Here is a 25,282-nt window from a genome sequence, read left to right as displayed (position 1 = left end):
TTTACAACATTTGCTTGCCATAAACAATGAATCAAGCGAAAAGGTTTTTGAGAAAGTCTTCCCTGTTTTCTTGTGATTTCTTCTTCATTTTGATATCTTCCATAGTTTTCCTCTGTGCGAATTTCCTAAGTGGTATTTTCTCCTCTTTCTGTTCTTGTTTAGTATCATCTTTGTTTTCTTGTGTCTTCTTCTTCCTCCTTATCCTCTCCTCACGGTCGACGTTGTCTTTAAAGTGGTTCGCTATCTTCTTCGCCTGGCTTATTTCGTTCCTCATCCTCTGCTTAAGTAATGCTGATTCATAATTAAGCCTCTCGACAAGATGTACCCACTTGAATCTGTAAAAAAAAGGAACTAATTGATTATCGGACTTTTTTTTAAATAACATATGTGATAAATTACCGAGGTAGGTATTTCAAGTTCCAAAGATAATCGTGGAATTTGCTCTTTTTCTTCCCTCCGATTTTCGTATTGTTAAGAAACTCTGCTATCTTCTTGGCATGTCGTTTCTTCAAAAATTCAACCCATCCTTCTGTGTAGCTTTCAGTTTTGTATGCTTTTTTCTTTACTGTAATAATTAAAAGTGTGGTGTAACTAAACAGCGAGAGAACGTTAATAAAGAAAAGTAACAAAATTGTTAAATTTTTGAAAACATTAAACAAGATTTTTTCTGTTCTGCCTTTTTCCAGTCTGACAATAAAAACGGGTCAGCATGACAAGCAGTATTTTTATATTGCCAAGAGCTTTTCTGTGTGAGAATTAGCATTTAGGTTATAAGGGGCCACGGGGGCCAAGCGGTTCTGTGTCCCAGCATAGCCCTTGGAATTTTATTTAAAATTAATGTGGACATTAATGTGTAAAGTGGTTCTGAACCCAATGGTTACCCATACATTAAGTATGAGAATTACTTTACTTACTTGCCTAACTTTCATTCTGAACACACATTTTACTTAATTTTATGAAGTAATATGTGGCGTATTTCAAAAGTCTTTTTAGACTTGTAGATGCCCACTCCTGATCCAGTGTGGCACAAGCTGTTCACACATTGTTAGAATATGCTTCACAGTTTTGTAATTTATGGTAATGAGAGTAGAACCATCATTCACAAAAACAGTACAAACTCATACTCACCCCACCTTTAATATTTTTTATTATTTTTACGCTTCAGAGTTACTAGTACTGAGGACAATTGGACATGTGCATCATACCAACTCTCTATCTGGCAGACAGTCTGCATTCTCCTGTTTATGCTTTTTAAACTCTCCTGCCACTTTACCCGTTACATAAATCCGTTTAAAATTCCTAGGGCTGCCTGAGAAAGGGTGTATAATCGTTTCAATTTTTTATTCAATTACACACCAAATTTGGTTTACTTAGTGCTGCAGGAGCCACAACTGTTGTGTCATATAAATTAAATCACTTAGATAAACGTAATACAAATACTTAAAATTATTTACAATATTTTGAAATAACAGGGACAAATTGGATTCCGATGTGGGCAACCAAAATGGTCATGCATAGGATGCAGTCAACGTGTTAATGAGAGAGTCCATGTGTAGCCTGGTATGGCCTATCCACTTCTTCGTTCCCCTCTCCTCCTCCGTGTCCTTTATTTATTTTTGCAATTCAGCACTATTCATATGCAAATGATGTGTAAGTTTAATGCCCTAGTGACTGCCTGGGTAGCCAGCATAATAGCCTCTAATCAAACTGAAGTACACGTAACATAAATGAAGTATACGTGCTCTGAATATTTAGTTTAAGAGCCAAACATTTCTGCCCTTGTAATTTTTGGCTTCCTCGATCTATCAAAATACCAACAAATAGTGATGATAACCCATGTATAGGTAGGACTTGCGCCTGATTTTAATAAACACATTAACATTATGCCCCAAGTACTAAACTGACCACTGAAATAAGCACACTATGAACTTTACACAAATATGTTTGACTTGTGCCTGATTTTGAGGAACCAGCACCCGATTGGCTCAGGCTGAGGCAGAACACAAAGCAAGCTCAGCACGTTTCAACGTCAACATCAACTGAAGTCTTTAATGTAATGCCAAACTGTAAACACACTATGAACTTTGTACAAATAGTCATGTTTGTCTTGCATGCCTGATTTTATTGAACCAATAACTTTGGCACAAAGCTAAGGCTTAGGCACATGAAGCAATCTGGAGTTCTGTTTACTGTGACTACCTCACCCAAGAAAAATTCTTCATTCATGCAGAAGCAAGTCAACAGCTTCAAAATCGTTAAAGACAACATTTTTACAAAAAATTTAAAGGTCGATTTGACAAACCTTTCCCTCTTTTCTCTTTCACCTCTTGTAGAAAGAGCCTGCCCACAGGTGCATGCTTCGAGAGCAGGTTTCTGAGGACAGTTGGGGTCATTCCTGGAGGGATGAAAGATAGATAGACGACTCCTCTTTTGAAGATTTCCTTCGGTTTCTTCCATAAATCGTCCTCCTCGTCTTTTTGGCTGGCAACGTCGTTTTCAGGCTGTTCATCTTCACCAGGAACGTTCTCCTCACCTCCTTCTGTCAATGGCATCGGCTCCTCAACGAACATGACACGCGTGTTATTATAACATAAACATTATACATTACCTCTCATGTTGAGCATCGAATATCGATGTTATCCTAGGGCTGGGCGATAGTCGACTGTGACTATTAGAAAAACATCATTTACTGAGATGATTTTTGAAAAATTAACACTGTTATAATATAAAATTTTAGAACTTAAATATTAAATTATTGCACTTAAAAGTAAACTTCTTCTTAAAGGAAGAGTTATTTATACATTAAACGGAAAAGATCCAAATTACAAATATATACTTTTTCAAGGAATATTATTTTGCATAAATAAATTTATATAAAAAAATAAGTCTTCAAATAAAACAACAAAAACACATTGTATGAAAATGGAAGAAAGGTCATCCTCAGCCGATTAAGAATAGGCCATGCGAGGCTGACACATGGACACTTACTTTTGAACCACGTTTCCCAATGTTTTAATTTGCTAACATTGAAAATGTGGTGATAGGCAATCAATTTTTTTTTCTTTTTTTTCTTTTTTCCCCCTGTATATAGGACAGGCTTATGTATATTACATGTTTACAATATTATATGAGAATCAAAAAATAACAAAATAATGAAAAAGGAGAAAAAAGAACAATCCAAATATATATTAACAAAAGAAGTAAAGAAAAATTAAATAAATGTAATATTACAATAAACTAAAACTAAAATAACTTAGCTAGATTTCTTCTCCGAAATAATAAAATGCCTTAGTTTTAGTAAACTAGCTATAATCATAAATAAATTATTTTCTTCTTTATTTTGAGGGGACAATATTTTAATCAAAGGAATATTTAGCGAGAGGTATTTGTGCCTGATTTTTTTATATATTGGGCAAATTAAAATAAAGTTAATTCTCCCATCTCACATGTCTGACAAGGAAATTGAGAATCAATACCTAGCCCAGTGTATTTTGTATCTTGTTGGTACAAGCCACCCTAAATTGACCAATGATCCTCAACCACTCTGTACTGTTTCTGAAATGCAAATAGGGCTCCTCCGAATCCAGACTGCTCCATTTCCTGAATTGAGGCTTATAATTGAAATTAAGCGCTAGATGGATGTCCCATGATTAAAGTTGGTTATGCTACTAGGACACAGATGACATGAATGTCAACTTTTGAATTGAACTGTTCAAATTCAGCTGTTTGCCAATCTTCATAGTCCTATCCTCTCAATTCTGTAATCGGGCATACCTGCATTCTGTACCCAAAATTTTATGGCTCTTGAATATTGACAATTTGATGCTCCTTAAGCCTGACTACTCTCATGATGTGATTCAGAGATCAGCCAGAAAAGTAATTCTTTAACAATTCTTTTTTATAATAACATTTTATAAGGATTACATCCAAATCATCCAAATTACCAAAATGGTCAGTAATTGCCTAACTATAAGTTCATCACCCTGTGGACCACAGAAAATTCACAATAAATCTAAACTGTCAGAGGAAGTTGTTAAAAAAAATTTAAAGTAAAGATAGATTTATTTTTTAAACATAAAAATCTAGTGGACATCATATTATCCGACTGAAAACTTTGCTGCCGTTTTTTTTTTTTTTTTTTTTTTTTTTTTTTTTTCGCCTACTTGTAATCATATTGCAAATGAAAAAAATTTTTGCCCTGAATCGCTTAGATACTACAAAAAGATATAATAATTTAACATAACATGGTTGCTTTCAAAAAATAAGAAGAAGAATAATTCTATTGTTAGATGCATCGACCACATTTTTACTCGTTAATAATCTGGATCTCAGGATGAAAAAAAAATTATGTTGTTATCTGTCAATCTTTAGTCATCATCAGGGCAAAACAATCTTTAAAAGTCAGCAAAGTGACATGATTAAGTATTTAATAGATGGTTTCCAATTTCTTTGAAGATCGACTCAGTCCCAACATTGTTTTGCACTGAAGATGACCTTAAAATAGGTCAAAAGCTTGGCATATAACAAGGGAATTTGTTTTTTTGTCTACAAAATTCTGTGATCCAGATTATTTGTGAACAATAATAATCACATAATCATAATGCTAAACACTAAATCTAATAATTAAAATATATATCTAATAGCTAAATTAATAATATAAAATAAATAATAATAATATATCTAATAGCTAAAATATAATATTTCACATTCATACATTAATACTTTGTCTGTTCTTTCCAGTTACTCATCTAAAAAAAAAGAACAATAACAATAATTATCACAGTAAATTAATTAATTATAATATTTTTATAGGAGATCCGAAGTCGTTGAATGTAATGTACAATATGCTGTAACTGACTTTAATCAGTTCTCTAGGAATAGAAATGATGATAGTTTATATAAATCATGTTTTGTTTCATCATTATTATATTATTTTTATAAATAAATTTCATTACATCATTATAAACCAGTTTTTGACCATATGGCAAAATTCTTAGAACCCTCAGAAGTTTATTAATAAAAAAACTGTATCAAACAGACATGTTCTTATTTTTATTTTATATGCGATGACAATAGTCGACATTACGACAGTAGCAAATTGTAGGCATGTCTTCATGTAGTTTCTTCCACGTTGAGCATGGCTCACCAGAGCCTCAAGCTTGTCCATCTGGTAATATGTAATTTTATTATTTATATATTTTTGGAATGTCTCTACAGATGTTTAATCAAAACTATTTTTTTATCTATGGAAAAGTTTAAAAAACATATATATATATATAAATAAAAAATAGAAAATCTTTACAAAATCCACATTAAAAAAAATATAATAAAAAATAGAAATATATCAGGTATCTAGTAAGTTAAAATAAAATTCTTATTAAATCGCAATTAGTCAAAATGTACAGATCATCTTAAGCACCCTGATATCATAGTAATAATTGAGCAACAAAATCAATCAACAATCTTAGCTTTTCACTGAAAATTTACTTAAATATACTTGATTCCCTTATAATTAAACAACTAACTTTATACGATGTTGAACTCTTAATCCCCACATTAAAAACATATTGATTTTGAATTTCATGTTTATATTTATATAGCCTTCTATCTGATTTACCATTAAATTGAAACTCCTTTACATATTGTCAGTGACAACAGTAGAATGATGCAGGTGAAGATGAGAATAACCGCAGTGACAGCTTCTAAACTACAATAAAAATTGTATTATGTGGTTATGGAAACAGAATATTTAAATTGCAATAAAATTATTGCAATAAAATGAAAAAATGACAAAATTTTATGATAAATAATACATTACAATAAAATTTTGTTGAAAGTATTATAATGATAGCTATAATTTTCCCCAAAAATAAACTGAATGAAAGTGGATTTTAACAACTGGACAACAATGTTTTATACTTTTATTTTGGAGAGATGTTTTCCTTTTTTATAATATATATTATTTTGATGTTGCATGACCTAATGGTAACTGTCTCTGTTCTGTTGGTCCTATAGTTAGCCTCGACAGGCTTTAATAGCTCAGTGGCTTGTCAATTGTGGATAAAATAACATTAATACACATAAAAATTAAAACATAATAATCTGGTTAGCATTCGCACTATCCCACAAGTACTTGATATCCCTGGTGGTAATTGGGTATAAGCCCCTCCATTCACGCTAATAAATTCCAATCAAACCCCACAATTAATTTACACTAACCCAGAGAACTTGATATTTCATGGGTTAATTGGGAATAATCCCCTCCATTCACACAAATAAATACATTTGTGCCAACATATAATACATATCTCATACATGAAGGTTGAATAAAAAATATTTATGGTACTGGATCACTATTTGTTCCTGCTCCTATGCCTCAAGACCATTCATAGGTCATTCGGGATGTTGTACCTTTCTTAAGACTTAGTTCTTTGCAGTCTGTTATTATGTGCTTTACAATGTTAAGTTCTCCACATAACAGGCATCTACTTGGTCTCACCTCCATTGTGTGTGATCTTGGTATGACTTTTGCGCAACCTGGTATGACCTTTTCTCTTGTAGACTCAGCCTCTGCAGGCCAGGGACTGAATTTTTTTATATTTGTATAATTTGGATGTGTTTCTTTCATTCCAGCAGCTTCTCCATTCATTTTTTTAATGCATTAACAATCATTGTTCATGAATCTGTTGGATGTAGAGGAGGTGGGGTTGTGTGTTCTCATCATGCTAACTTCGCTGCCTTATCTGTTTGTCCGTTCCCGGTTATACCAATGTGCCCGGAAACCTACGCCAAGACAACCTTTTTTTTCACTGACAACAATGCCTTTCAATTGCTTTTATATTTTTCTTATTAATGGACCTATGGATGCTCTTCTCCTGAGTTCCTATATTGCACTTTGGGAGTCTGTGCATATTATGAATGTATTTTTTTGTTTTCTTTCAACAATCACAAGGGATGTGGCATTCAGTTCCACCATGTACACACTTGTCAAACGGAGGAATGTCAGCGTTTCTACCTCACTCTCCATGCAAGCAGCGGCACCGACACCTGTTGCCATCTTGAACCCAATAGTGTATTGTTGTATACTGAACATATATATATACTTGTATATTTGGGGAGGGGGTGTATCTGTCTTCTTCTATTTTGCCACCTCATCAAAGAGAATTAAGGGTAGTGTCCATGGTGGGGCTCTAATTATTTCTATAATCGGTTATATTCATAAATAAGATGTTAAATAAGAAACACCAAAATAAGTCGTGGAATTTTAAAACAAATTTTGTGGAAAATTAGAAAAATCATAAAAATACATCCATTATTATGATAAAATAATGGATATATTTTTCGTTTTCGGTCATTTTGATGTGACCTCACTTTTTTGGTATATCATACGCGTTTCAGCTTCTCGCCATCTTCAGTGGTCTTCTGCGTTGTTGTCGGGCTTTTCATAAATTTATAAAGCGAATAAATTCTCCCCAGACTTATTTTGCCTTCAGCTTTGCCTATTTGTTTTCCAGAACGAAAGAGTGATCGGAAATGAATCATGTTCATCACGCCGCGAAATTCAGGGAGATATCTCAAAATTAGAAAAAATCTATAAGTAGTTAATTAAGGCTGAAGTTATCGAAATATTTGTGATTCTCCTAATGAAAAAGACGCTTCAAAACAAAATGAGTCTGATTCCACACTTCCTGGTGGCAAGAGAAGTTTCGTTTCCATCAAACAAGTTTCACAACTGTATATCCCGTGTAATTTAAAAAAGAACTCGCTGAAATACAAGAAATCAAAAAGCCTTAAAGCTAAGATCTGCTCAATACTTCTTTGGTGTTTAGGTAAACTGGTCAAGTCAATTTTCGGCAAACCCTTTTGAAATTTCTCAGCCTTGCCTTAAATCAGTTGATTGCACAATTTTTAACGAGGGTCGACCACTTTTCTGCCCTTGAATACTCTGGATCACGGTATGTTATTGAGATAAAGCAAATTCTGTTGGTACTGCCAAGCTTTCGATCTAATTTTAGGTCATCATTGGAGCAAAACAATATTAAATAATTCTACAGATTAAGTTTTTCATAGCCGATTTCAAATTTCTTAAGACCGAACCTCGAACATACAAGGTTGTAATCCTTTTCCCATGTGTAAAAAAGAAGCTAAAAATCTCATTATCCCACCTGTGCCCCTTTACCCAAACACCAACTTGCGATTTTCATGAGGAAATAAATTATACAAATTCGAAGGATAGAGAGTACGTGCCTAACAGTCCTAACAATAGAAGAAGGAATGCTAGATGTAAATTATGTCCTTTATAGGGCGGGTACATAAATAAGCTCGTAAGAAATACTATGTATTCATTTTATACTGTGTACATTATAAATAAATTATACTTATCTATTTAATACTATGTACTATACATCCTAAATGTTTTGTTTAAATATACTATTAAAATCAAATATAATTCATAAGTAATACATTGTACGTACTTAATACTATTAAATACATTACATATGTGTATTTTTACATACAGCCTAAATGTATTCTTCACATTAATACTATGTACACCCATAATACTCTTTACATATTAAATATGTACATTATTAAAATGTAAACAAAACGCCCTTGAGAGTTTTTACAGATGAAATAATTGCCACTTAGAAGTCAACTACGACTTTAATTGGTCTACATTCTAAATGCATTGTACTTACTACTATGTACTATGTACATCCTAAATATATTATTTATTGTAAATACTTTGAGCGCCTCTAAAGCTATAAACATCCTAAATACATTATTAAAATTAAATACTGTTCATTCGAAATACTTTTTACATATTTAATACTGTGTACGTCTCAAATACGTTGCACATGCGTATTTCTATGTACTGTAAATATATTGTTTATTTTAATACTTGTTAGCCGCTGATACTATATACATAATAATGTGTTGTGATTAGGACCGTTAATCGATAATTATTCAGAAATCGTGAGATGCGGTCTGGTGTGATTAGGTTTCAGAAAAACATTTTCTTTATCGAAACGTTGGCACGATAAAGAAAATGTTTTTCTGAAACCTACATCACACCAGACCACATCTCACGATTTCTGAATAATAATACATAATAATTACAATATTACAATTAAAACCAGGTCTAAGAGATTTTACACCTTAAATACATTGCTTCTTAGAAAAAAATTACGTATTAAATCCTGTCAACATACTAAATGTATTGTATGTATTCTATACTACGTACACTGTAAATGTATGATTTATTGAAAATACATTGTACATCGCTTATACAGGATACATCCTAATTAAATTATTACAATTAAATACTGTTCATAAAAAATACTATGTACGTACTTAATACTGTGTACATCCTAAATGTATTATTGAAATTAAATACAGTTAGTAAGAAATGTACTACTGTTTGTAATGTTACTGTTCATAAAACGTATTTAATACTGTGTACAACTTAAATAATTTCGGCTTGTGTATTTCTGTAGCCTAAATATGTTGTCAAACTCGTTTTTTTTTTTTTTTTTTTTTNTTTTTTTTTTGGGGGGGGGGGGTCGGTGGCCGCAAGGTTTAGTCTTTGTCACGGCGCTCATCACTGTAAGGTAAAGGTCCAAGGTTCGAATCCAGCGGCCCTGCGTTCTAACCCGACATACTTACAAATGTTTTTTTTTTCAAAAACACCGGCACCCTGAGGGATTATATGACCTCTGCTGTTGCGAACCTCGTAAAAATAAATAAATAAATAAACTCGTTTCGGCATGCGTCATCATCAAAGATTCCTCACTGAATATACTGTTCATTGAAAATACTTAGTACGTCGCTAATACTGTATACATCCTAAATATATAAATTACAATTAAATACTGTTCATAAAAAATACTATGTACGTACTTAATACTGTGTACATCTTAAATGTATAATTGAAATTAAATACAGTTCGTAAGAAATGCTTTGTACGTATTTAATAATGTGTTAATAATGTGTGTTAAATAATTTCGGCTTGTGTATTTCTGTAGATTAAATATGTTGTCAAACTCGTTTCGGCATTGCGCGATCATCAAAGATTCCTCACTGAATATACTGTTCATTGAAAATACTTTGTACGTCGCTAATACTGTATACATCCTAAATACATAAATTACAACTAAATACTGTTCGTTAGAAATACTTTATACCTACTCAATACTATGCACATCTTATTTGGAGATAGTGATAAATACCACACACTATGCACATCCTAAATATATTTAATGTAAATATTTTGTACGTCGCTAATACTGTATACAATCTATATACATAAATTACAATTAATTAATGTTTATACTATACTTTTTACGTATACTTTATACTTCTCAAATACGTTGCACGTGCGTATTTCTATGTACTGCCAAAATATATTGTCCCTCATAAATAGGACTTTGTGTAAACGCCAAATCCTGTTTACATCGTTATTCACTTTTAATTATAAATGCTTTGTACAACAAAAATTATTATTAAAACCTATAAAACGACTTTACACGTGCAAAAACGCTTTGTACATCGTATAGTTTTACTTTGTATTTCAAAAGTGAGTTTTCTACATTTTTGTAAAACTAATGTTCTTTGTAAACGGAGTTAAACGGTTATTCATACGACTTTGTATCTACATCCTTAACCTACTGTTCATCTTGGTTGCTTTGCAAATATTTTTAAATGTAGAAGATATCTGTTGTATTTTGCAGGTCAGTACGAATTTTATAATCGTGTAGAATGAAAATCCTTGTAAATTATAACTACAACTGCAAAGGATCATAAAAGAATCTCTCCAAGTCACGGAATTTATTCAATTATCTTCATCAATCGCGTAATCTTGTCGCATATTGCGATCACCTTGTACATTTCCTTACTACAAATTCTCCCACCAATCTCGAGAAACTTGTAAAACAAAAAAGTAAGACATCGGTTTCGGTAAACCAGTTGTCTTCTGCACGTGGTGGGGTTCAGCAAGGTTGATTCTTCCCTGGCTACTTTCAACAAATAGGCAAAATGTTTCAGGCATTTTTACTGGCTGTTTTAGCCAACTTGACCATGGCCCACCAAGACAGCCTCAGTCTTATACATCTGGTAATGCATTACGTAACTATAAAGATTTCATTATCTTCTAATGACTCTTTACTGACTGTTTATCGAGCCAGAAATTTTATTTCATCCTCAAACGATTTTTTAAAATTTATATTGCACATATGGATTCGAATTTTGTTGAATGCAACAAACATGGATCTTTGATTTAATAACTAGTTTTTCTTCTGCACAATTATTTTCTTTAAATCATAAAATAGTCGTAAGGAAACTTATTTATCGATTAATTAAATAAAAAGGTAAATATGCGTTGTAAATGCAAACAATTACAATTCCAAGGTCATAAAAACCGGATTATAATATAAGAAGTTTAAACAAATAAAAAATTTAAAAAGTGCAATGGACAAAATTCAATATGTCCGGTATATATCGAATAAAATATTTTTTGCTCATACTTTTCCCCAAACAGCTAAAAGACGCCGGCGTCCACAGACGTTTGAAAAGTTCGCCAACTTCTCGTGATTATCCAGCATATAAAAAAAGACCACCAAAGTTGTTCTGTCAACGCCGCTCGCAAACACACAACAATAAACTTGTATAATCATTTGTTTGCGTTCATTTACGGGTGGCAAAAGGGGGAATAGTAAAAAAATGAAATTACTATTTAATTGAAAATAAAATAAAATAATCTTGACTTAGCATAGCCAATTCGTTTTTTTTACGAATTTTACAACCAATAAAAAGACAAATTCGGAAATTATTTATTTATAACTTCTTATTGCTCGTTTCAGCATAGTTTTATCAAACGAGTATTTTTAGGGAATCTGTTAAGTAAAATTGTATTTAAAAAATTCCCAAAGATCCCACAGACATTCTTTTCAAAACAAAATGGCCGTTATAATATTCCCAATTATGGTAATTTTCATTTGTATCTATCTTGCCCTTATCTGAGACATATTAATTAACCATTCAACGTGACACAAGGAGACAATGAACTAACAAAAAACATTCTTACACAATATAAATAATCGCTAACAGAAACTCCATGTCGCACTACTCTTGCACATGATCTAAAATAAATCTAATTTTGGCACACTTGTGAAGTTACATTAACTATTTTAATAGAACTAGAAATAGAAAAGAGTTATATTAACAATTTTAAAAGAAAGTTTTAAAATATAAATATTAAAATATTATTTTCAATGAAAAGAAAAGAAAAATTTTATTGAATTTTTTTTTAATTTTCAACCCATGTTAATCCACTTTCATTTTCCCCTAATTCTATTTTCCTGGAAATATTTGATCGTTTTGAATGAATGTTTGCCATTTATAAACAAAAAAGAACTAATTTAATACATATTTCTTTCTGCTTCTAGGTCTTTTGACTAATTGTAAGATCAAAATGTACTGTATAATAGTTCTTTTATTAACTAGATAATAATCTAATAATCTACCCTTCCCCTAGAGGGAGAATTATTTAGAACAACAAACATCCAACATCCAGGTTCAAAAACCCACCGGCGCGATGATGAAATTTCACAAGATATAGGTGTACTGGCGAATCTATGTCATAAATATTTAATTTGGTTGTTTTAGATCATTTTGGTCTGTCTACTTCATTGTTTTGGCCACATAACTTACTTTTCACATTACTACATACCATACAAAGAAAATTAACTCAATAAATGGCCACAACCAACAATGAAAAGCCCAAGGCTTTACTCCACAATAAATCAACTATTTTCACTGGCTGGCTCATATCAAGAAAAGTGTCGATAGGCTATGCGAGGTTGTCACGCAGTCTGACTTTTGGACCAAAGCCCATATATGTTTGGCATGCAGTGAAAGTTTGCTCAATCTGTCCAAACTAATTGAAGAGAGCAATTCCTTGGACCTTATAGAGAGCATGTAGGAATGCCATATGATGTGATAATTGTGCTTGAGCATCTGAGTGGTATTTAGGTCCCCTATTCCAATTCTTCAAGGAAACAGGGTTGTTTCATTGTATGTAATACTGATAGTTTTGTGTTCCTAGCATATGTTGAGAGTGAATGTATATGAATGTATAGTGTGAGAGGGCCAATGGCAAAGCATTGAGTACACCATAGCCCTCAATTAGGTTAGTTATATAATAAGCATATAGGATGATGGAAGAATATTGAGTACTCTACTACCCTAACTGAGTGAAGGGAATGTAAATAGAAAAGAGCATATTTAAGAGTGAGTGAGAGCGTGAATGGGTTTGAATTTAGAAATTGATTGTGTATTACGGACGTATAGGAGCATGGATAACAACCATTTACATCATAAAAAGAGTTATGGAAAAATCTACATCTGTCCGATAATCCTGGGATTAAAGCCCCCAAAGCAAGACCCCAGCATCATACATCCACCCCACATGACACTAAGAGCAAGACCCCCAGAGGGCACAACACCAGACCGTTCCATCCCCTAATTAAGAGGCTAAAAATTTATTTCCCACAATAACACTGATTTGGTGGAAGTCAATATTGCTTAGAATTATACTGCTTTTGGTAGGCATGGAAAGGCTACATTTTAGGACAAAATCTAGTCTTGATCTGCCATGGTTCTCCCATCACACTGACATGCCAGGATTTTTTTTCTTCTGTATTTGTCTACAATCTATCATAATCTACAATCACATCTTTGACCGTCACCTTTGCTTTTTTTAGATTTTGAGATAACTGCCCGTTTGGCTGGATATCTGTGTCTTATTTGCAGGGTTTAAAAAAATATATAAATAAAAATTTAAAGATAGAACAAAACCACTCACAGACTGTCCAATTTTATAAACTTGTAAAAAGAACAAAATTTATTAAATAACATGCAAACTAATCACGGAAGATATTGAAATATTTAAAAATATGTTTGACAGGTTTGAAAATATGCAGACATAGGCTAGATGTGCAATTCACTGTTTAAAATGTAATATGGTTGAAAATTAATAAACGAAAATATGAAAATGAAATGACCATCATCTTGTGAGACCTCAGTATAACATTTCAAAACATTACTAACATGTTTTACTTTTTTTTTTTTAATTATTACTAATATGTTTTTGATTTACTAACTTCTTTATATATTTCAGGTGTTCAGGCATGGGGAGAGGACACCTGCCAGTACATATCCAAATGACCCTTACATAAATGACACATTCAGTCCTTATGGCTGGGGACAGTTGACAAATGTAATTTATTAAGTATATTATCAAATAAGTTTTAAAAGTTTGATTTTTCCTTTTTAGGAAGGGAAGATGCATCAATACAAGTTGGGACAATGGTTGAGAAAAAGATACGGACATTTCCTTGGAGACCAATTCAACTCTGACCAAGTGTTTGCTATGTCCACTGATGTTGACCGGACCAAAGCAAGCTGCCAGTACATGTTTGCTGGCTTATTTCCACCTAAAGGTCCTCAAATTTGGAACAAGAATTTGCTATGGCAAGCAGTACCTCTGAACTACCAACACCTTAAACAAGATCGGGTAAATTTATTTTATCATTATTATTTTTTTTATTAATTTAGGTATTTGAGGTTTAATTAATGTTTCAGTTGCTCCTAGTGCGTGGATGCCCGAAGTATTCTGAGTCACTTGAAGAAGCATTGAAAAACAAGACGATTCAAGACAAAATTAAATCTTATGAACAATTGTACACTTATTTAACAAATCACACCGGTGTCACTGTTAAGACTCCTTGGGATGTTGAAGACATTTACAGCACATTGAAAGCAGAAGTTAGTTTTATGTTTTATTTTGGATTTTATTTTATTTTTATTGACACATTTTGGCTTTTATGTTTAGGAAGGTTTGAACTATAAACTTCCTGAATGGACCAAGTCAGTTTATCCAGATAAAATGAAGGAAGTAACTGCTTACAGCTTTGAACTAAATGTTTGCTCGAAAGAACTTAAAAAAATCAAGGGAGGTAATAAAATTTTAAAATGTATATTTTTTAAACTTATATCTAAAGCCCAGAACCAAGCCTATGACTTATCGTGGCAAGCCGCAAGAATCACCCATTTCAGTATTTGGGTGTTCCTGGGTCAGATTTTGGTTTTATCTTGACGATCAACAAAGTTTGGCTCAAGGGGCTATCAATAAACACGCTCAGTCATTTCTAAATACATGATTTCTTTATTTACATACAGTCAAGTAGTATCATAGAGTACTAGATATTCCTCCATAACCCTCTACATACATAAACAACTATGCATACGATACCTAATCCAATTAAGGATCGATGGGTACTTGATATTCCATCACAAAAATTCACTCATATAAATACATTCTTACAAAACCCCATTATCCCATATCCCTATCATCAAACTTAGTATATATACAATAATAAGATTACCTGCAATAATTTAAAAAAATCTATATTACAGAGCAACTCCAGTTTCCTCAGTACTCTAGAACAATCTCATTCTCAGGCATTCTTACTCACTCCCTAAAAAGAGCTTAAATTAACTGGGACACATTGAGCAACTTTTTCCTACAAGACAGACACAAATGCAGGCTTCCAAAAACAAGTGTCCATGTTTTCAACTGCGTATAGGAAATTCTGTATTGGGTTAGAATGATTCTTCTTCTGATAATCTCACTCATACTCTTGATTAATATGCTAATTAATATTGTTATCTTGATATTCAAATTTGATTCATTTGTGGCTTAACTTATTTAATTAAAAAATATATGAGAAAAATTCACATCAATTAAAAAAATTTAGTTTGGCTATTTCCAGTCAGTTTTGTTAGCTTATTCTTGCTGTTAGGGTCTATCAGATAAGGAATTGTCATAGTTTATAAAATATGCATTGACGTCCTTGTAGAGTGATGATACTGAGCAACAATCGTCTTTGATCAACCTTATCTATTTTTGTTTTCTGTTAGACATGTTTTGGCATTTTCAACCGAGAACATGCAGAGCATGATGATATTGGGTGATAAACCACAATTTATGAAAAGCATTATTTTAGCAGTTTTTCACTTCACGATGAACTAGACTGTTTATTAAATTTTGGCCATTTTCTTTAATTTTCCTTACCTAAAGTATAAATTTGTACTTAATACATTTTAAAGAATTTGTGATATATATAATTAATCAATTTTAGTTTTTAATTTTAGGACCGTTATTGAAGAAAATTCTAGATGATTCTAAAGCAAAAGTTGAAGGGAAAACTAAAATGAAGATGTACAATTATGCAGGACATGACTCAACAGTGGCAAATTTAATGCAGGCGATGAATGTTTGGAATGGAGAGGTCCCAGGTTTCAACTGCCTCATCATGATCGAGCTTCACGATCTAAAGACTTATCATGGACTTAAGGTAAGTATTTAAATTCATTTGTGGCTACGAGGTCATTTTGACTATTCATCCTGTGCAGGTTTTCTTGAAGAAGTCTATCAACGAGGAGCCTCGAGAGTTGGTAATTCCAGGTTGCGAAAGCCCATGCCCGCTGGACAAGGCATACCAAACATTTGCACCAATGCTGCCAAACAACTTGGACACGTTATGCAAACCCAAAAATCAAAAATTTGTGCCAACAAAAGATGCACAGCCTTAGAAAGCATTAAATGTAACAAATGATTCATCATTAAATTACTTTACTTCAAAAGGTTCAACTTATATTTCCTTATAATTGCCATATGCATGAGAGCAACTGAATGATTTATGCTGTGCAACTTTAGCCAATGTGGACGGACATGAACTGTGGGTACGGTTTATCGTTGTGAAACAGCTTCTGGGCATTTGTGCGAAAAATAAATGTACATAGAACATACTCTTAATCACAACATAAGTCAATTGAAATTTTAAGATTTCCCAATAAACACAAGGTTTTACGGGAACTTTGCCATGATGGTTTAACAGCTCCCCACTCATTCAAACATTTTCTACCTATTTGGATACCATCAAATGTCAATTACCATCCAGGTCATAAATTGTATGAATAATTTCATGTAATGCTGGTCTGAGGATGGAATTGCTAATAAGCATAGTGCGTAGTTGCACCTGTTTCTGTAACATCATGTGCTCTACTGCTGTTGAAAAATTCTAAACTATTTGACTGTCAGCTGTACAACACCCTATCCTGCATTTATATATTATTATTTATACAATTATTCAGAAATCATGAGATTATTTATACATATATTATACCCTATATACTTTGCATGATGGTACCACAAAATTCAGCCAATAAAATTATTTAAATCTGTAGTGAAATTTTATTAAATGCTGAGGGTAAACATGCTAAAAAGAGAAATGCTGCAATAAATTACTGTAAACCAATAATTAACTTAAGCCCCCCCCAAAAAAAAACAGGTCTTTAAGAATTTATATATATATTGTTCAACTCCACCATACTTTGCATAAAAAATAGTAAGATAATTACTACATTGTATATATATGTATGTATATATACATACATANATATATAATGTAGTAATTATTTTTTATGCAAAGTATGGTGGAGTTGAACAATTAGTCTGGATCTGGACATCATGGGTTCAAGTCCTACTTCATTGGCACTAATTTTTCAACTCTTACTTTGCATTAAAAAAAAATTAAGAAAAAACTTCAGCCTTGGACTAAAATTGGGCCTGGCACTAGACCATTTTGTATTGTAAAATATACATTTGTTTTTAACAAATTCTTTACAGCTGTTATTGGGGAAGGGTTTAAATGTCATTCCAGAACAAAAAAATTTTTGCTTATCTCTGGAGTTTTACAAATCAGTGCCGTAACGAACGTGTTAAGGAAGGACAAATATTTAAAGGGCAAGGAATATAAATAAAAAACAAACAATAAACTGTGGTGTTTCAACATAACAATTTATTACTCATCACCACTATTTGTTATTTTATGAAAATTACACATATAACTAACAAATAAAAGAAATTTTGGGAGGGAAAGAACATAATTCATGTAATGTACATATGGAAATGTCTATTTTAAATTACAGTAGGCAGAGAGTATTTTCTTGTATCCCATTTTGTAATACAATATATTAATTATATGGAGTAAACTTTTGACCAGAGCTGAATGTCACGAAGGCGTGCTACTACTCTCGTGAAAAACTCTAAAACTGTAGTAAAACCCAATTTGAGATGGTTAAGATTTTACGAGGTGGATTTGGCGAGGGTTTCAGCCTTTTGAACAACTTCCTCGATAGGGCCGACCATATAGAAAGCAACCTCAGGAAGGTGATCATATTCTCCCTTGAGGATTTGCTGGAATCCCTAGAAAAAATATATTTTTAAAAATTCTGTTTAAAATATATAAAAAATTATTAAATAAATTTAAGTACTCAGTTAAAAATTGTGTCCACATTTTAATTTCAGTAGAACGAAAGTATTTTTTAATGACATCATTGAAAATTCTTTATTTTATTTTATTTTAAAGTATTTATTTACCTTGATAGTTTCCTGAAGTGGTACAAGTTTTCCTGCATGTCCTGTGAATACTTCTGCTACTTGGAAAGGTTGAGACAAGAACCTCTGGATCTTTCTGGCTCTTGCGACGGTCAGCTTGTCTTCTTCAGACAATTCATCCATACCGAGGATAGCGATGATATCCTGTAGGGACTTGTAGTCCTGGAGGATTTTCTGTACACCACGAGCTGTGTTATAGTGCTCGGCTCCGATGATATTGGGGTCCATGATCCTAGAGGTCGAGTCAAGAGGGTCGACAGCAGGATAGATACCGAGTTCAGCAATAGCACGGGACAATACCGTGGTGGCGTCCAAGTGAGCGAAGGTGGTGGCGGGGGCAGGATCTGTCAAGTCATCAGCCGGTACATAAATGGCCTGTACGGATGTAATGGATCCCTTCTTGGTAGTCGTAATTCGTTCCTGCATAGTACCCATGTCAGTGGCCAAGGTCGGTTGGTAACCTACAGCAGAGGGGATACGACCTAAAAGGGCAGACACCTCAGAACCGGCCTGGGTGAACCTGCAAGTAACACACATGTTAGTCATATTCAAGAAACAACAAAAACCTAATTTTAACTTAATTCTACTTTAACAATACATTCTTACATATTAATCATTAATTACCTGAAAATGTTGTCAATGAAAAGTAGTACATCCTGCCCTTCTTGATCTCTGAAATATTCAGCAACGGTCAATCCAGTCAAAGCAACACGAGCCCTAGCGCCTGGAGGTTCGTTCATTTGACCATATACAAGCGCTACCTAAGACACGATAATCATGAATCAGCACTTTAGTTAACTAATAATTTAAAATTTCAGTAATTGCATTACTTTGGATGACTTGTCTTTCAGAGAAATTACACCGGACTCTATCATTTCATGGTACAAATCATTGCCTTCCCTAGTCCTCTCACCGACACCAGCAAACACAGAGTAACCACCATGTGCTTTAGCTACATTGTTAATCAGTTCCATAATAAGTACAGTTTTTCCTACACCAGCTCCGCCAAAAAGGCCGATTTTTCCTAGAATGAACAAATTTAAATTAGATTGGCATATAGGTCTAATGAATAAATTGACTTTTTTTAGTTCTTAAGTCCTCTTACCTCCTTTGGCATATGGAGCAAGTAAATCTACAACTTTAATACCAGTGACCAGAATTTCTTGCTCGACAGACATGTCTACAAATTCAGGAGCATCAGCGTGAATAGAAGCAAATTTATCGGTGTTGATGGGACCCCTTTCGTCAATTGGTTCACCTAAACAAAATAAATACAAAATTTAAAAAAATAAATAAAACCACGGGATTCAAATTCTCCTTTAACCTCTACATACCAATGACGTTGATAATTCTTCCTAGCGTCTCAACTCCAACAGGTATCCTAATGGGGAATCCGGTGTCATTGACAGCCTGACCTCTTACAAGACCCTCGGTACCATCCATAGCAATGGTCCTGACGGTGTTTTCTCCCAAGTGTTGGGCAACCTCGAGAACGAGCCTCGGCGCTCTGTCTTGAACCTCAAGAGCATTGAGGATTGGTGGTAAGTTGTCATCAAAGTGGACGTCGACAACGGCACCAATTACAGCTACGACCTTTCCTTGAGATGCTTTGCCTTTTGCTGAAGGTGCAGTTGCATAGGCTGAAACATACATTTATTTCATTATTATATATCTAAATATAATAGCTGTACAAAACCAAAGGTTAAAATGATCTATATTTGATACTAGGGTTCTATAAAGTTCTATCGTAATAAAATACCCCCTGTGCCTTCTTATTGAAGAGTGTCATTCCTTGGTTTCATATAAAGAGCGTGTACAAATTCAACCAAATATGAGAATTGTGCTTGAGCACGACAGTATCTGGGTCTCCTGTTCGATTCTTGGAGGAAACAGAATTGTTTCATTTTACTGATAGTTTTGAGTCCCTAGCATGTGTTGAAAGTGAATGTATTTGTATGTCATATACTCCACCACTCTGACCTTGTGAATGGTAAGTAATAAGAAAGAATTATTTTAGAATGAGAGTGTGAATGGGTATTTAAGAAGCATTGGGAGTTGAAACAATGTAGCTGTTTATAGCCCCTGGATTGCCAACACTCGGGGTGGATGATTCTCGAGGCTAGCCGGTTATTTATTGCAAATTACACAAAAGCAGGGCAGGCTGCAAGAAGTGATAGGTTCAACTCAGGTGTATGTATGTACGTATGTGCAATTTTGAGCTTACATAAATCAGTATTGCAATAAAATAACATCATTTTAGTTACCACCCACCTCCACAAAAAAAAAAAAAAAAAAAAAAAAAAAAAAAAAAAAAAAAAAAAAAAAAAAAAAAAAAAAAAAAAAAAAAAACCACCTCCAGTGTTTGGGAAAAAGAAACAAGATTAACCTAATGTGAGTGTAGCACCAGTAAATCAAAATGTGAACCAGATGTGGGAAAAGATATACAAAAACAACAATTTGATTCCTACCAAAACCATATTCTCTTAATTTTTCCAACTTATATGGTCCATTTAATGAGCTCCTACATTGTATTGGCAAGACTCAAGGAGCATTTTTTACATAGTGCTATGCTCTCAGATAGCAGCAAGTGTTTATCTTTAGCTACAAACTGGTCGAGTGTGCCTTACATTCTTTCTTGATGCCTATGAAAAATAATTAATAAAGTAGCCATGATATATGGTTGTTAGAAATGAATTGACAATTGAAAAAATGAAGAAATGAGCTGACCAACCCATGAAATGGGCATACAGCACTCCAACCAATCCATGACCATAACTTAGTTCACTGGTATGCTGATAACGATTTGAACAAATTAATGAAAAAAAGGGGAATTCATACTGGAATAAAATACTAGGCCTTAAAAAAATAAGTTTATTTGTTGGAACCAGAAAAAACCCTATCTCCTTTCTTAGTAAGGAATTACTGAAAATGACTAAACCATGGCAATTTGAAACAAGAGTCTAACAGAAATAATGAATGATGGAGTGAGTGGGGATTTTTACTTCCAATACTTTTTACTACTGAGAGCAGGAACTGTCTTTTTAAAAAGAAAAGTAACATGTCCTGGACTAGGTACTTGGAAGGCAACACCTGAAAAAGAACTTTCAGGGTAAAAAATATGGCCAGGAGCACACCTTGAGTATACTAGTATGATAAAAACTATTGAACAAATGAATGAAGACAAAAGAGAATATCATGCGAGATTAAAATGTCAGGTCTTCAAGAAACCTAGCAATTAAAAATGCAAAATTTAAGACAGAGATTAATTAAGCCAAGTCTGCGAAGCTAGGGCCTTCAGTCCATATCCTATGTGACTGTGAAATCTTGAATTAGAAACACTATAAGGCAAGCTTGCCAATGCAGCGCTTACAAGAGAAAAGTAATAGAAATTATGAATGATGAACCATCTTTTTTAAAAAGAGAAAAGTAGGGTAATTTCCGAACATTTTAGAAGGGGAATCCTCACTTAATAGATCCAACAGATGTTTTGTCTTTTTGCCATCAATCAGACACAGCACTGAAAGACCAAGCTAAGTCTTTTGCCTTGCAACCCCGTAAAGAAATTTCACAGATTAGAAAAGTGGACTAATTCTTTCCTCGCTAGGGTAAAATGCCAGGTTTTTAGTAAAAAATCTTCACAACTGTATCAAACAAGGAGAAATCTCTCTCACTTAGGACTGGATTGTAAAAAAAACAAAAACAAAAAACTAACTGCTACAGAAGGTTACTCAGAAGCTCATACTGGACTAAAATTGCAAAGTATTTAGTAGAAAACACTTTCACAACTCTCACAAGAAAATTAAAATTTATTGCTCAGGGTGACATTGGGGAAAAAACCTGCTACAAGAATACCTTTAAAAAAATGACGAATTTAAATCAGAGGCTAGCCGAGTCGGCAAAGAAGTAGGGGCATCAAAACTATCATCAGGACATCAGATTAAGATATCTCCAGTCGAAGTCGATTATTCTTAGCTAGTTTTGAAACCAACTTGAGAAACTTTCCACTGTAAGGTTTTAATACATTCAACCTTTGCTGGAATTTCAATTTTTACCCTCCCAGGAAGAAATTTTGTTGGGATTAATTCTTTTATGCAATACAGCCTGCATGCAGGTCGGTATAATGTTATTCCTCCAGAACATGGAATGTGTTAAACTAGTCTTTACAATAGATACGGTGAGGATGCAGTTTTTTTAAAATCCTCCTTTGTATATCAATCTTCATATCTTTTAAAAAAAATAAGGTGAAGTCGAGCACAGCTTAAAAATAAGCTCAAGTCGGCCTATGATACAGTGCCTATAATTATTGTCGTTTTTATTCTGGTTCGTGGCCAAAAATTGACGAATTTATCATTTCAAACGAATATACTCAATTGATCGGTACAAATTTCTCGGAGATCGGTGAAAATTTAAAATTAGACGTTGCACCAGTAGCACACTCTTCAGGGGAAAATTGCCGCACATACGAGGATAAAGTTTGTACCAAATTAGGGCTGGTTAAACTAAAAAAAATGAAAAATTAATTAACTCTAAAAAAGCTAGATTAAACCGCAAGGCCGGTGTTTATTAATGAAAAGAAAAAAAAACCTTAGGACCGATCGACACGCCAATGCGTTATCAGTAGGTCCACATGCCCGAGGTTTTCTATATGTATTGATAATTTGGAGAAAGTAAAATCCAACAAATAAAACACTACTACCGATTAGAAATAAAAAATAAAGAAACTTTTGAGTAAGAGTGTAACATTTTTGAAATACTGAATTTGAAAATTTGTAGAAGGGAGAAGTTTTTTACGATATTTTTTTAAAAACTTATCCGAGACATTTTTTAGTCTGTCTTTTAATTGTTAAAGAGATAAAATATAAAACAGTCGGGGAAAAATTATAAAGTGAGAAATTAAGGTGGCCTGATTTTCGGGTATAAGCTTCGATATTTTCTCTCAATACTTCTTAACAGTTTATAAAGTTGAAAAAAAATTGTAAAAGTATTAAATAGTGCCTTTTTTCCTTAGTTATAATATAAAGAGGATAATTGGTAAAAGGAATGATAAATTTATAAGGAAAAAGTGATAAGGTGAGTTGGCCGATTGGGGACGGGGAGAGGCCTCCGGTCCGGACTTCGGGATTTTTTACCAACTTTTCTCCGGTCCTAGTTGAAAATTGTCGTTACTTACACGTTGCGGACAGTGCTCCGGCCGTCCTGAAAACTTCATTCTTCAAAATTGAAGGAGTGACGGCGGATTTTCCGAATTTTAAGACGCCGGAGGCGGCCCTTGCTACCGCGTTCAACATGGTGGCCGAGAGTGGTGCTGAAAGAAAAATCACGTGACCGCCCCTTGACCGGACCTGCGCAGTTCTCACCTCGAGCCTGGAACCCTGGCTCAGAAGTCAAAACGGAAACCGACTGACCCTTACCTATTTTAATTAGCTAACGACTAACAACTAATACTATTTATTATAATATAATAATTATTTTCAAAATATGCATTTTGTCATATTTTTGTAATCCACCTGTTTTGAAACGAAATCTTGATCTCTTATGCGAAATTAGAAATTTACTCACTTTGCGGAGGAGCCCACCCAAATTTCATACTTAAAAATTTTTATACTAAAATATTAAAACTACAAGTTTTTCAAATTGAATTCACCCTTTTCCAAATCAAATTTAACTTTTTTTCAAATTAAGTTCACCATTATCAATTAAATTCAGCCTTTACAAATTATATTCTCCCTTTCACCACTCAAATTCACACCAATATATATTTTGGTTCACAGTCAAAGAAAGAAACTTTAGTCGCTTGTATCCCAGACGATAAGAAAATTAAATTCACACTTTTGCTTATCAAATTCACTCTTTTACTAACTGAATTTACCTTTGCAAATAAATGCATTATTTTAACAATTAAATTCACATCCACAATAGATCTTGTGGGTCGCAGTGGAAGAAAAGCTTTGGTAGTCAGTGACCCCCAAGAAAAGAAAATTAACTTCATGCTTTTGCTAACCAAATTCACTGTTTTGTCAATTAAATTTACACATTTGCATATCAAATTCACTCACTTAACAATTAAATTCAGCCTTTGCAAATTAAATTCTCATCCACAATTGATCTTTTGGGTCATAGTGGAAGAAAGGGACTTTGGTTGCCTGTGACCCAAAATAATTTAAATTCACTCTTTTACCAAGTAAATTACAATAGATCTTTTGGTTTGCAGTCAAATTAAAGGACTTTGGTCGCTTGTGTCCCAGAAGAAAAGAAAATTAAATTCACACTTTAGCTTATCAAATTCACTCTTTTGCAAACTAAATTTACCCTTTGCAGGTAAATGTATTCTTTTAACAATTAAATTCACACCTACAATAGATCTTGTGAGTCGCAGTGGAAGAAAGACCTTGGTAGTCAGTGACCCTGAAGAAAATAAAATTATATTCTCTCTTTTGCTAATCAAATTTACTATTTTGTCAATTAAATTTATACATACATTTTATTAAAAACTAAATTTTTTTCTTGCAGTCATTTTATCAATTGTTTTTATTTGTTTTAGAATAAAACCTTGATGTACAATATATGTAACCACCAAAACTTTATGTGCTTCAAGCTTAGTAGTTTTTAAGTCTTCACTATTATTAAAACTTAACCTTTTGTAATTTAGGAACCAATTTTTATGCAGTGTTTATTGCTACGGGTATGCAAGATCATCTTGAATTTTATATTTGATGTCTAATCAATTGTTTATGGATTCACGTATAACAGTGTGAAAACGTATCC

The 25,282-nt window shown here is 33.1% G+C and overlaps 3 protein-coding genes across 4 annotated transcripts; 1 reads left to right on the top strand and 2 right to left on the bottom strand.

Moving 5' to 3' along the window:
- On the bottom strand, positions 1–2,629 carry LOC106660857 (pre-rRNA-processing protein esf2-like). The gene is made up of 3 exons (XM_014383853.2): positions 2,303–2,629; positions 400–565; positions 1–335 (listed from the first exon to the last, which is right to left on the bottom strand). The coding sequence occupies exons 1-3, from the start codon at positions 2,568–2,570 to the stop codon at positions 32–34; spliced, it is 738 nt and encodes a 245-aa protein (XP_014239339.1). The 5' UTR covers positions 2,571–2,629; the 3' UTR covers positions 1–31.
- Positions 2,630–5,075: 2,446 nt separating this feature from the next.
- On the top strand, positions 5,076–16,701 carry LOC106660856 (venom acid phosphatase Acph-1-like). Of its 2 annotated transcripts, none has more exons than XM_014383852.2 (7): positions 5,076–5,170; positions 14,174–14,272; positions 14,330–14,569; positions 14,638–14,820; positions 14,888–15,011; positions 16,210–16,412; positions 16,471–16,680. In XM_014383852.2, the coding sequence occupies exons 1-7, from the start codon at positions 5,138–5,140 to the stop codon at positions 16,648–16,650; spliced, it is 1,062 nt and encodes a 353-aa protein (XP_014239338.1). In that variant the 5' UTR covers positions 5,076–5,137; the 3' UTR covers positions 16,651–16,680. The 2 variants fall into 2 exon arrangements, with proteins under 2 accessions (XP_014239338.1, XP_014239337.1); XM_014383851.2 differs by lacking the exon at positions 5,076–5,170 and adding an exon at positions 10,958–11,109 and having other exon boundaries at positions 16,471–16,701.
- A 1,195-nt stretch (positions 16,702–17,896) lies between these two features.
- Positions 17,897–24,034, bottom strand: LOC106660842 (ATP synthase subunit beta, mitochondrial). The gene is made up of 7 exons (XM_014383819.1): positions 23,688–24,034; positions 19,852–20,157; positions 19,623–19,775; positions 19,348–19,541; positions 19,142–19,278; positions 18,500–19,037; positions 17,897–18,325 (listed from the first exon to the last, which is right to left on the bottom strand). The coding sequence occupies exons 1-7, from the start codon at positions 23,803–23,805 to the stop codon at positions 18,206–18,208; spliced, it is 1,566 nt and encodes a 521-aa protein (XP_014239305.1). The 5' UTR covers positions 23,806–24,034; the 3' UTR covers positions 17,897–18,205.
- Positions 24,035–25,282: the final 1,248 nt, after the last annotated feature.

Source organism: Cimex lectularius, unplaced genomic scaffold (assembly GCF_000648675.2).
Source record: "Cimex lectularius strain Harlan isolate CLEC.00 unplaced genomic scaffold, Clec_2.1 scaffold177, whole genome shotgun sequence".
Classification (NCBI taxonomy): Eukaryota; Metazoa; Arthropoda; class Insecta; order Hemiptera; family Cimicidae; genus Cimex; species Cimex lectularius.
This window is presented reverse-complemented; position numbering and strand designations above follow the sequence as displayed.